General features: G+C 38.2%; 4 protein-coding genes across 5 annotated transcripts; 1 reads left to right on the forward strand and 3 right to left on the reverse strand.

Moving 5' to 3' along the window:
- The first annotated feature begins 353 nt into the window (after positions 1–353).
- On the forward strand, positions 354–3,133 carry LOC110850931 (cyclopropane-fatty-acyl-phospholipid synthase). Of its 2 annotated transcripts, XM_035859352.1 has the most exons (5): positions 354–473; positions 603–726; positions 1,448–1,715; positions 1,935–2,458; positions 2,744–3,133. In XM_035859352.1, exons 3-5 carry the CDS (start codon positions 1,493–1,495, stop codon positions 3,017–3,019), a joined length of 1,023 nt encoding a protein of 340 aa, XP_035715245.1. In that variant the 5' UTR covers positions 354–473; positions 603–726; positions 1,448–1,492; the 3' UTR covers positions 3,020–3,133. The 2 variants fall into 2 exon arrangements, with proteins under 2 accessions (XP_035715245.1, XP_021954268.1); XM_022098576.2 differs by lacking the exon at positions 354–473 and having other exon boundaries at positions 522–726.
- A 304-nt stretch (positions 3,134–3,437) lies between these two features.
- On the reverse strand, positions 3,438–5,277 carry LOC110863287. Its single transcript, XM_022112554.2, has 2 exons — positions 4,940–5,277; positions 3,438–4,859 (listed from the first exon to the last, which is right to left on the reverse strand). The coding sequence occupies exons 1-2, from the start codon at positions 4,982–4,984 to the stop codon at positions 3,564–3,566; spliced, it is 1,341 nt and encodes a 446-aa protein (XP_021968246.1). The 5' UTR covers positions 4,985–5,277; the 3' UTR covers positions 3,438–3,563.
- Positions 5,278–5,385: 108 nt separating this feature from the next.
- LOC110851027 lies at positions 5,386–8,279 on the reverse strand. The gene is made up of 6 exons (XM_035859360.1): positions 8,166–8,279; positions 7,331–7,982; positions 6,876–7,239; positions 6,591–6,780; positions 6,149–6,451; positions 5,386–6,008 (listed from the first exon to the last, which is right to left on the reverse strand). The coding sequence occupies exons 3-6, from the start codon at positions 7,070–7,072 to the stop codon at positions 5,649–5,651; spliced, it is 1,050 nt and encodes a 349-aa protein (XP_035715253.1). The 5' UTR covers positions 7,073–7,239; positions 7,331–7,982; positions 8,166–8,279; the 3' UTR covers positions 5,386–5,648.
- Positions 8,280–8,523: 244 nt separating this feature from the next.
- LOC110854922 (zinc finger protein 724) lies at positions 8,524–11,767 on the reverse strand. Its single transcript, XM_022103356.2, has 7 exons — positions 11,597–11,767; positions 11,118–11,490; positions 10,757–11,048; positions 9,806–10,609; positions 9,425–9,733; positions 9,276–9,354; positions 8,524–9,106 (listed from the first exon to the last, which is right to left on the reverse strand). Exons 2-7 carry the CDS (start codon positions 11,476–11,478, stop codon positions 8,690–8,692), a joined length of 2,262 nt encoding a protein of 753 aa, XP_021959048.1. The 5' UTR covers positions 11,479–11,490; positions 11,597–11,767; the 3' UTR covers positions 8,524–8,689.
- Between the last annotated feature and the right edge of the window lie 55 nt (positions 11,768–11,822).

Here is an 11,822-nt window from a genome sequence, read left to right on the forward strand (position 1 = left end):
ATTTATTGGGTAGACATATATGTACTGACATTTTGTTACTCTATGCTTTTCATTAAAATAAGAATTTGGCTATGGTCTTTGTATGTTACATATTTACATAGTTATAAATTGCTTCTTAATTTCACCTGTGTGTCTCTAATCTATCTCTTCGGATGGAACATCCTGCCCAACGAGCGTGCCCACCCATTTTGGTTACATAACATAATCCAGGTTGGATAACCTAAGTTGGTACCGTACGTAAATTATGGAACCCAAAATTTTTATTTATTTAATACCACTAATTTATCTAACATGGTCATTAGAATTTAGATTTTTATGATATCGCACATTTTCACTTATCCTTAGTTGCCCTGTCTTGCGTTACGTCACGTAATTAAAGCACGGCCCCCTGTGACTTAAAGATTGCTGAGTTTCTCAAGTGAAATGAAGATTTCACCAGAGAAAATGTACGCCATGAGTGTTTAATTATGCAGGTATGTATATACATAGGTTCGTACCTTAATAAAATATTTTGGATTTTCCGGATTTTGATCTCAGTCCAGCCAGGGCAGCTGAGGAGATAAGATGCAGCTCTTCTATACGATAACTGTCTTGTTGATAAGGTGCTACAAAAGGGTGGAGTATTGTGTTCTCCGTCTCATTGGACCACTCATACTTCCATACGCTGTCAAGAAACTGAACGAAGTGGGCGTGACGATCAATAAGGAGGGACCGTGCGATCTTAAGGTGACTTATTGATAAGGGGAGATTATTAATTATTACATTAATTATTAATTATTATTTATATATTATACATAATATGTATAATATATGTATGTTATTAACTCTGCAAAGTATGCAAAAAATATTGCACATTTTTACATACATACCGTAATTTGTTTGAACTGTTTGTATTTAATTACACAATAAGTGCCGTTAATGATTGTAAGAATTATACACACTTCAAACTTTTTCAGAAATTGTAGGGAGAAATCTTTCGTAGAGTAAAATACGTATGATGTATGATGTAAGCTTAGGAAGGTATAAAGACGGCATATGTACATACGTATATATTTGTGACATAATATTTATGACCAGGGGCACTAATGCACTTCAACACGGTTATCAGAACATAATTTTCTTCAAGTTGCATAGTTAGTTAATTAGTTTTCTAGACGAAATCTTTATTCACATGGGGAAATCATTTCCAAAATACATATGAACACGCACTTTCTAGGGAAGTTTTACAGTACAAATCACACGGTTCTCATGCCATGATTTTTAAAAATTTACATACACTCGTATGTACACTTACGTATGTATTGTGCTGGTTCGCTATTACGGGTTTGTTCGTAAATGATGTCACGGGTGGTTGGATTTGAAAATGTGCATTTTTTGTGACATGATTTTCGGAAACATTCACAGAAGACATTTTTTTTAAATTTCGATGCTCGTTTGAAACTTTCAGAACCGAAAATACTTGACTCCTTATGATACCGTGTACATTCGTGCCATGAACGAGGGAATCCTAGGATTTGGAGAGTCCTACATGGACGGAGATTGGGACGCAGATGACATTGCGTCCCTCTTTTACAAAATTTTTGTCGGGCCGGCCCCAATTTTGAGGATGTTTATGAACCCATGGAACCGATTCTTGTACTACATGCAGTTCTCATTTTTCAACCTGCAAACCAAGGAGAAAGTTTATGATGTGGCGAAAGTTCATTACGATCTGGGTATGCAAAATTATTGTTAAATCGTTAAATGTTGTTAAATGTTGAATGGATTGAAAACCACAAGGATGAAATTAATTCGGATGTTTGCAACGTAGTAAACTATGTATTATGTAAATATGTTTTTCTAATTTTATTTGGATCTTTGCATGATCACGAAATTAAAAACAATATTATGAAACTGCGGCTAAAATTGTGACAAGAATTAAAATTTTCTTCCAGGAAACGAATTTTTCGAAAACATGCTCGACTCCACCATGAATTACACTTGTGGTTATTGGAAAGATGCAGACAATCTGGAGCAAGCCCAACTCGCAAAGATGAACCTTGTCGCGGCGAAATTGGGTGTTAAACCAGGGATGACCGTGCTCGATGTGGGGTGCGGATTTGGTGGGATGGCTCGCCATCTGGCAAAAAACTTTGGCGCTACAGTCACAGCCGTGACAATTTCGAAGGAACAGGTCGCCTACGCCACCGAAGTGTGTCAAGGACTCCCCGTGACGGTGAAGCTGATGGACTATCGAGACGTGGCGGGAAGTTATGATAGGATTGTATCCCTCGGTTGTCTGGAACACGTGGGCCCGGCAAATTACAAAACTTTTTTCAAAACTCTTTCCCGTTGTTTGAAAGAAGACGGACTCTGTTTGGTCCACTGTATGGGGAATTATCATACCGTGATGCCCCACCAAGAACCCTTTTCGGCGAAGTATGTCTTCCCAGGGGCGTGCCTGCCGTATTACAAGGAGGTATTTAATTGCATGCATAAATATATGTGGATATTTCAATCGTTAACTTTGAGATATTGGTTAGGCAGCAAAATGCCAAAAATTCCAAAAAAGTATGGAAATATTTATTTTTGAAAAATTTTGTAAATTATTTTGGAGCACATTTCCAAGAAAATTCCGGTAGAATTTAAAGAAAAATAGCTTCAGATGTTAAATTAAACAATTCAGCGGACCCGATTAAAATCCTTTGCCAATATTTAAAATGTCTTAGCATAATTTACAAATTTATTGTGCCAATTTTTTTAGGTCATGAACGGGCTGGGGGATTACTTTCTAATCGAAGATTTCCACAATTTTGGAAACGACTACGGCCTGACGTCAGAAGCGTGGAGGGATAATTTTATCAAGAACTGGCCCCGATTGAAAAAGTTGGACGGGAAGAAGTATGATGAGAGATTTTACCGGATGTGGACTTTCTATTTGGGCGTGGCAGTAGCATTGTATAAGGCCAGAAAGATTCAATTGTGGCAAATTGTGCTAAGTAAGCATGGTGTTGTGGGAGGGTATCGTTCGGTGAGGTAGAGAGATTAATCAATTGTGATGATTAGCTAAATTTACATATGCAAATGTTGCTTGTGGTATATTTATGTAAAAACTTTGAAGTTTAATAAACTCATTTACATATAAAATTATAAATGTGTGTAGGAATAGGAATTAAATTTGTTCTGCGGAATGCGCTACGATACATGCATATAATCATAGAAAATTCTTGCCGAATTCATTCGGTAATGTACATAAGTATTTCGTATACTTCAAGCTTGTATATCAGTAAAATTCATGTATGATATAATTAAATATTTATGCTGACATCTTGGCATTCTTGGTGCATAATTTTACATGTAAAAATGTACAAAGACGGTGAATGAAGAAATCCTTACGAAGTTATGAAGTACAAATGTAGAACCCTCATTAAAAAATGAAAGGTTCCGACAAGATAAAACAACTAAATATTGCATTCTTTGTACTGAGTCAATTTTATTATAAAAAGTTGTCATATATAAAAAATACGCTAGAAAAAAGTGTTACCTAAATAAATACAAATAATAATTACAATTAGTAGTTAAAATTAAAATTTAATCGGAGGTGAGAAAACGGCTCCTCTGCACTTTCTTTTATACACCTTAACAGCATCTGCCCCACCCGCACTACAACTTTCCCTCACGGTAAATTTGCTCAAATTAACCATTTGCTTATTTAAAAAGTCCTTCAGACCACCATCTCCCATCTGCTTGCTTATCGTGAAGCTGGCCAAATTAGGAAATAAATTTTGTACCGTACAAAATAACGTTATTGGCGTCGTGAGACGGAAAGGGTTTAAAAGTTCCAGGTTTCTTAATCCATAACCGAATTGTTGTTGCTGCTGCTGCTGATGCGAGGTTCGCATCGTTATCGTTTCCTGGTTGAAATGTTCCATCCTTAACGTGTTCAAGTTATGGAGGTGACCTTGGATGAGGTCAAGTGGTAATGAGACCCCTGAAGTGCCCAACTTTTCTAGCTTCCTCGCCGTCAAGATACAAGCCTCCAATTGAAAAACGTTTTCACAATATGGATCCACCGTCAAGTTGAACTCCTTCAGAGTGGTGGACAAACTTGTGATCAGATTTTGCAAACACGTGGCGTCCACGGGATTCGCGGAAACGTCAAGGTATAATTTTTTCAGGGGAAAATTTGCACACATTAACCTCTCGAGGGTATAATTATCATACTTTTTCGCCTTCATGCCCAGACTGAATTCTTGTATTTTTCTACACTGTTGTGGAAACGCGGCCTCGATGACGACCTTGTTAAAAAACCAGTCCTCCACGACACTCTGTAACCCGTGGTAGTTTGAGCCTTGAAAGAGTTCGAGATTCGGGCATAAATAAATCAGGGTGCGGAGGAGGGTGTCAAATTTTACGGATTTGTTGACAATATCAAACTCTAGGATTTTTAGGTGTGGGAGGAGAACGGGTTGCTCATTTTTGAAGAGGTCGACCTCTTTGGATAAGCTCCATTTGATACAAATCTCTTGAATGGATACCTCGACGAGGAGACGTTTCAGGGTTAAAGGGGATTTCGCATTGTTGGGGAAATTGGCGTAAATATATTTTAGCTCGGGTCCGGCGAGAGTGATGATTTGCATAAATTTCGCATCTGTGACGTTAACTCCGCTGCAAAACATGTACCGAGTGTGGAGGGGTTTCGTGGATTGGTGTTCTAAAATGGCAATCCCTTCGGATAAGTCGGTCATATTTTTGATAACCTTTTTCTGATTGTGGGAGCCGAAGAGGATGCGAGTTATTTCCGTGTTCCAAATAGGGCAGACGGCTCGGAGGGGTTTTAACTGGTGGGGGTAGAGGAGCTTGAAAGTGTTTTGGAGTACCTGGTGGTGGACAAGTAGATATGTAAGAGTTAATTAGGGTTTAAATTAATTAATTAAATTAATTAGTGAGTAAGACTTACGACTGGGATTAAGAGTGGATTCTGGGAAGGGTTGAAAGAATCCATGGTTAAGCTTTTAAATTTAAACTGTGACAGTTACTGGTAAATTGATACAGCAAGTTAATGCTTGTATCTAGTTAACAATTTGTGTAATTAGTCTACAATTAAATTATTTAAGTTGGAGGGAAATTAATCTGATGTGTTTGTTGTTATTTATGTAAGCCGACCAAGTATAACAGGTCTTTTTGTAGGAGTTTAAACTGCGAGGTGTAAAAAGGTAGGAGGAGGATGAACAGGTAGGCAAAAAAAGTTATGTCAAATTACAGGTGAACAAAGTAAGCAAGTGAAGATAGTCTGATCCGTGTTAATGGAAGGGTTGCAGGTAAATTCAGGTGGACAGGATGAACAGTTGTTGATTTTCATGGAGAGAAAAAAACATGCGGCGTGTGTATCTAGTGGAGACAATGTGCAACTGTAGATTCATATGAATTTATTAGTAATGCATGAATAAAATTGAAATTTGCAACAATTTGCAATAAGTAATAAGACATTTGCAAAAAGTAAAATCACTTTTAGAAAACAATGCACTTACAGCTTTAAAAATGGATAAACAAGTATAAACTAAATCTTAAAATCGTCGATATCTGCCACAAATTGATTGAAGTATTAGTTTAAAAAATTCTAAGCGTATACATATTTAAGTCAAGCCATATGTATTTGTATTTACATTTCATCTCCAGTTGGCAGGGCTTGAGGAGCGAGCCTGAGTATGTCCTCCCCTCCGAGCATTATTATTAGTGGTATTAGCATCCCCACTTGGTATGGCATATCTTCGCCAATTGTTGTCCAAATCGCTTTCTTGGCGGCCGCCTCTGTTGGTGAAGTTGAAGCCACCACTTCCGGGCAAACTTCTCCGTTGAAACGTCCCCCTGTTGACCGGGGTGGGAAGGGTTTCAATCATGTTTTGTAAGATGACAATATCATCGGCGTCACTACATGTTGTGAGTGAATTTTCCAGCGTGGACTTTACTAGGTTCAAACTTATCAAGGTTCTATCCCACTGATACCGTTTAATTGTAGGGATAAGGTCCTAAAATTGATTTGTTAATACACATTTTTAGAGCTGGATAATGATGTTAAATAGATAAATTTCTACTTTGTTAAAGGTTATGGGAATAATAGAGTTGTGAAAAACATGAGGTAAGCTCTAAAAAAATTAAGTCAACTTACGGTGAAGATATTCTTATTGGGGCTCAATTTTTGACCGGAAATCCAAGCTCGAACGGCGCCCTCCTTGTCCGACCCCATGAATTTGGCGCAACCGAGAATCCAGCTTAGTTCGCTTTTTGTAGGACTTGCTAATCCCTCCTCGATCCGTTTGAAGTATAACTGGATGACTTGTTCGATTTCGGTGAGGTGTTCAGTAACGGATGACATCATGGCCCTAATCATATCAAGTGCTGCAAAAATGTTGGACATCTCGTTTTCAACGGCGCAGCGGAGGAAATTGATAGATTGAGGAATATCGCGGAGCTGAAATCAGTACAAAGAATATCAAGGTTAAGTGCAAGAATCCCTTTGTATTTTTTTAGAAATCAATTTTTAGTGAAATCAAGTGATCCAAAATTATCTATTTGTATAGTTAAATAAAATTAAAATTATTTGCCATTACTTCGTCGCATGTTAAATACAAGACGCCAACTTTGTGATTGATTTTACTATTGCTTGGCATTTTCGAGTGCGCCTTCATGTAAAATTCCTCTGCCATTTTGTAGTCTCTAAATTGATAGGGAAGAATGCCACCAAATATTTCTCCGAAACGAATATACTCCGAAAACGATGCCCTCTCTTCGTCCAGAATGCTGTAAAAATTGAGAAAATAATTAAATTGGATTTATACCTAACCTAAATATGTAACTTCCAACTTAATTTGTTAGTCATTTCCCCCTCAGCTTACACTTTAACATTTTTCCGTATAAATTCCACCCCTGCCAAAGTATCTGCCAAGTGTAACCCTCCGAACATGAAGGGCTCCTCCAGCTTAACGCGACCACGGTGGCGTAGAACTTCCGCCACACCTGACAAACCCCGGCTATGGCACTCCTTCTTAAATTCGTGGCCTTTCCATCCTCTCCGGTTTTCTTGTAGGCACATACATCATATGTTTCCCATAGGGTTTGCATTTCCTCCTCTGTGGGACATTGATTCAGTATACAGTTGTCGCCCACTTTTCGAACGTATGCCAAACTTTTTCGCTCACAGCGAATCCAATTTCCTAATAGGTAGTGCCATTCGTACACTAGTGGATCCAGCCTGACCACCTTGACATTGGTTAAAAAATGAGTTTTAGTACAATTTGGACATAGGATTTGAATATTGCAAAAGTTAAAAAAGAGCCCCCTCACTAGTTACCTGGCGCAAATCTTGTATGCTCTGCACCTTCGCCGGAGGGTCGAACATCCTCATCGACGAGAGAAATAAGCATTTTGTCGCAAGCAGAAGCGCTTTCGACTTGACGGGTAGCTCCTCCCACTGTGCGGAATAATTAGCATAACTGGCAATTTCGATAACCCTTGAAGAGGTTAATTTTCCCTTGGTGCAAACAATATTGGCTAAAATCCAGCGATGCAAATATTCCACGGCGGGTAAGTAGTCAGCGTTGACGTTTCCTTTGTTGACTAAAATAGTTGTCAATTTCTTCCCCCCGTTGATCAACCTAGTTGCCTCGAACGACCAGTCCTTCCCTCGAATCTTGATTGTTAAGTAGGCCTCAACAAAGAACAAGATTAACTCTTGGAGCGAGTTGTACTCGGTAAACTCATAGGCTTCAATTTCCTTCAGTGATCTTGGTTGTCTAGAAAATTCGAGGAGTTGTTCAACCATTCGGTCACAATACTGACCGGAAATCCAGCGTCGATCAGGGCCATACCAGATAAAGTAGTTCGGGTTTTCGCGTAAGACGGGAAAGGAATTTGATTCATCGTCGTCGGGTCCCTGCATTTCAAAGGTGGCGAGGTTTGACAAACTTTCGTCCCAGGTCATGATGAAGTCGAATCATCAATATCTGTCAAAAATAAAGGTTTTGTATGAACAATAAAATGGGAATATCAAGTTATTAGCTATATTACAATTTTTAACACCTAGAAAAATTTTAAGTTTTTAGGAATGTAAATTCAAATAAATTGTGAAAGTTTCGAAAAACGAAAATAGTAAAAGGCAAGGGATGTAATTCTTCTATATTACTTACCAAAACCAAGCTAATTAATAAACGCTTAGAGCTGCTTGCTGTTGATTTTCAATTTAAAAAAAACGTCCGAACGAGCGAGTGGCTGGCGGTGTTTGTGCTTTTTGTTGCTTTTTGTCTCAATCTGCAATTTGAGTTTTCCTTTGTTTTCATGAAAAATATAACGATTGTTTGTTCGCTTGTTAATCCTATGTGTGTATTAAGTAAATGAACATGGAAATATGCAAAGAAAATGCACCCGTGTAAACTAGAAATGTATGTATGAATAGTATGAACGTATCTATAAAATGTTTAATTTTCATACGTATGTATGTAAATATATGCATGCATAATTTCCAATACGTTACTCAAAAAAATAATGTATGAAAGAACATTGTTTTTATTATTCAAGCATTCAAGCTTTTCGTAGTGGTTTTAATTATAAATATATAAATTATAAATCATTCTAAATTAGTATTTATTGAAAACTAAAAACTTAATTACTACAGTTTACGCTTATAGTTTTTTTTAAATTTGAACTTTAATAATTAAGTATTTCCTTCCTCTACTTCCGCTTCTCGTAGCGCATCTTTTTTTCCCCTCGGCAGTCTATCCTTCTTCGTAGAAACGACGCCATGGGTGCCTTTTAAATGCAGAAGTAGTGCTGACTTGATGGCGAACCGTTTCTCACACATGTCACAAGTGAAGGGCCGCTCCCCCGTGTGAGCTTGACGGATGTGGCCCTCCAGAAGAACAGGGAATTGGAATGCTTTGCCACAATGGGGACATTTGTGAGGAGTGGGAATGACATAGCCAGGAGTGTGGATACGCTCCACGTGCACACCCAATTGTTTCTTGACCTTGAAGGCTTTTTCGCAGTGGGGGCAAGGGAATGGTCGCTCCCCCGTGTGAGTTCGCACGTGACTTGTAAGTTCCGTCGCGCGAATAAACCTGGCGCCACAAGTCTATAGACAAACAAATGAAAATGAAGTAAATTCCTGGACTCTGGGGGAATCATGGCAAGCAAATATCTCCGTAATGTTAACACTTTCAGAAATGTTGGGTTACAAAGGCAAAGCTGGACTTTTAAGAAACTTTGCAAAAATATTATTCTAAAATAGTTGGTAGTCTTACATGGCATTTGTGCTTTTTCACTCCCGTGTGGATTTTTTTGTGTCTTTTTAATCCATCGAACGAAGTATAAGTACCACCGCTTTCCAAAATTGTTAAAAATTTATTGCCATTAAATAGAAGTTTGTTTATAAAAAAATAAGTCAAATTACCATTCATCGCAAACGTAGGGGTCCTTCCCGTGCGCTACGATAAGGTGAGTTTGCAAACTGCTGAATACTCGAAAAGTTTCGCCACACGTGTCGCACTTGGATTGATATTTTCCTTCGTGGCGAGCCAGGTGCGTTTTAAGATCGATGGAAAGATAGTACCCTTTCCCACAAATGTGGCAAATATGTTCTGCAGATGCTGATGAGTGGTCTCGAATGAGATGACGCTGCAGGGAGACCTTGTCGCCTAACATGGCGTCACAGTGGGGGCATTTCTCTCTTTTCCTTTCGCCAGTGTGGGTACGCGTATGTCTAAAAAGTAATTAATTAGCATGAATTAGAATGGCTGTGATAATACGAAACAAGAGAAATTTAACCCATTACTTTTCCAACGCTGTCTTATCGAGGCATCCTTTTCCACAAACTTGACATCGAAACTTATTTCTCGGGTCATGTGTCTCTGAATGTCGATTCAGTTTCTCCTCGTTTTCAAATCTGGCATCACAAACGTCACAAACAAGTGGTTTGATCCCCTCGATTTCGTGTAGTTTCATATGTCTCTCAAAATTGTCTTCGAGGCAAAACCTCTTCTCACATTTGACACAGGCGAATTTCTTCTCTCCTGTTTCATGTCGAATCACCATGTGAGCAGCCATTTCGTTTTGGCGACGACATTTTTTCTTACAAATTCGACATTGATACGGGGCGTAGCCCTCATGGGCACGGTTCAAGTGGTCGTCCATGGCTCGCTTGCCACTTAACCTAACGGTGCATAACGGCACGATGCAAGGGAGATAGTGAAGACGCCTGATATGAAGGTTAAGGACTGATTCTTTGGTGAAAGATTTGGAGCAGAAAGTACACTTGTGACAGTTGGTAGGATTGATTTTATCTTCACTTGTGGGAGCCCAATCCTTGTCGTCCCAACGTTTAAGTTTTGTTTCTTCCTCTTCTGATGATCCTGAGTTTGATATTGATGTGGATTTTTTAATCGGACGGATCCTTTTCAGCGAAACGACAAGAGTTTTGTTACCATTGGATGAGACGGTTGAGTTTTTGACACGTGTTGAGGACCGTGTCGCTTGAACGCTGTGAGATTGATGGTGCTCTAGTTTAATTCGTTTCGAGTTTGTTTTTGATTTTGATTGTTTCTTTCGTAAGGGAGAATCTTTTCTTTTTCGTTTGATGCTAGACATTAAATATAACATTTAAGATTATTAAATAAAATATATATGTATTAGTCCATTCATCGATAGCAGGTAAAATTGATATGTAAAGTTAGTATTGCTAACATGTCACTGCATAAATTTACTTAAATGGTTTTGACTTTCCTACCCGGGGGTTATTGCCTTGTTTTTTGACGCCTTTTTTGGCCTTCCCCTCGACCTCTTTTGGGAACAAGGAGTAATACAAAAAGCTGTGTCGTCGTCGTCATTTTCATTAAGTAAATCATCAGTCTCTTCCTCCTTTGTTTTTTCGACACTTGGCTGAGAGTAGGAATTGTAGTCGTCGTCATCGAAGAATTGATCCCCCAGATCACCGAGGGGACTAATATCACCCATGTCGTGTTCCAATTTGACTTGAACCTCGCCTGATACAAAACTTTCAAGTTGTTCATCAGTCTTTCCTAAACGTACAGACAAATTTGTCATTAATTAATTGAATTAACATTAATTGACTGTATTATTCTATTAACTTGTAACGCGCAGAATCATGTTACGAATTTGGATAATTTTCCCTTCTTCATCATCCCCATTATTTTGTAGCTGTGAGGAAGCGTCCAAAATTGTGGCTTGAATTTGCTTAACTTTTGACCCAATTTCATTTTCCAGCAGTGAGATTTGAGCCTTAATATCTTCCATCGTGCTGAATATTGGATAACAATCATCGCAAAATTCGCATATCTCGTTTCCCTCAAATTCGGATGGATGACCGTATTTGGAATTAGGTGCTAATAATTTGTAAAGGGTTGCGATTTCGATTGTCCGGGTATATTTTGCTGTGGTGTCGCCGTTGTCGAAAACGTGTAAGCAAAGAACGCAGAGTTGACGGGACATGTTGACTAAAGTCTGGAAATTAAAAAATATGTACAATGTGATTAATTGACGCTTATATTTGAAGAATTAATCAAGACATTAAAAAATTAATTTAATTTGCATTTGAGAAAGTACTTACATAATTTATACCGGGTGAATGGACAGGTGAGAAATACGTTCAATTGGAGAAGTTGTATGTTTTGAAATGTTTTGAAATTTAGTTAAGCAATGTAAACGAATTTAAAGGATAAGAATGCAACTGAAAGTTTGTTTTTTTATTTTTTACATGTTAAGCTTCAATGTTTACAAGTTGTCAGATCAGCTCAAATTCGTGCCAAAAGATGAGAAAGCACGTCTCACTCTCA

This window comes from Folsomia candida, unplaced genomic scaffold (assembly GCF_002217175.1).
Source record: "Folsomia candida strain VU population unplaced genomic scaffold, ASM221717v1 Fcan01_Sc001, whole genome shotgun sequence".
In the NCBI taxonomy this organism is placed as follows: Eukaryota; Metazoa; Arthropoda; class Collembola; order Entomobryomorpha; family Isotomidae; genus Folsomia; species Folsomia candida.

Coding starts and splice junctions, on each gene's coding strand:
- LOC110850931 (XM_022098576.2), top strand. CDS start 565: ATGCAGCTCTTCTATACGATAACTGTCTTGTTGATAAGGTGCTACAAA. Junction 727..1,447: donor AGGGACCGTGCGATCTTAAG/GTGACTTATTGA, acceptor TGAAACTTTCAG/AACCGAAAATACTTGACTCC. Junction 2,459..2,743: donor GCCTGCCGTATTACAAGGAG/GTATTTAATTGC, acceptor CAATTTTTTTAG/GTCATGAACGGGCTGGGGGA.
- LOC110863287 (XM_022112554.2), bottom strand. CDS start 4,984: ATGGATTCTTTCAACCCTTCCCAGAATCCACTCTTAATCCCAGTC. Junction 4,860..4,939: donor ATCCACTCTTAATCCCAGTC/GTAAGTCTTACT, acceptor GTCCACCACCAG/GTACTCCAAAACACTTTCAA.
- LOC110851027 (XM_035859360.1), bottom strand. CDS start 7,072: ATGTGCCTACAAGAAAACCGGAGAGGATGGAAAGGCCACGAATTTAAG. Junction 6,781..6,875: donor ATACGGAAAAATGTTAAAGT/GTAAGCTGAGGG, acceptor CAATTTTTACAG/CATTCTGGACGAAGAGAGGG. Junction 6,009..6,148: donor CCAATAAGAATATCTTCACC/GTAAGTTGACTT, acceptor AATCAATTTTAG/GACCTTATCCCTACAATTAA.
- LOC110854922 (XM_022103356.2), bottom strand. CDS start 11,478: ATGTCCCGTCAACTCTGCGTTCTTTGCTTACACGTTTTCGACAACGGC. Junction 10,610..10,756: donor AACAAGGCAATAACCCCCGG/GTAGGAAAGTCA, acceptor TTTAATGTCTAG/CATCAAACGAAAAAGAAAAG. Junction 9,107..9,275: donor TGAAAAAGCACAAATGCCAT/GTAAGACTACCA, acceptor GTTTGTCTATAG/ACTTGTGGCGCCAGGTTTAT.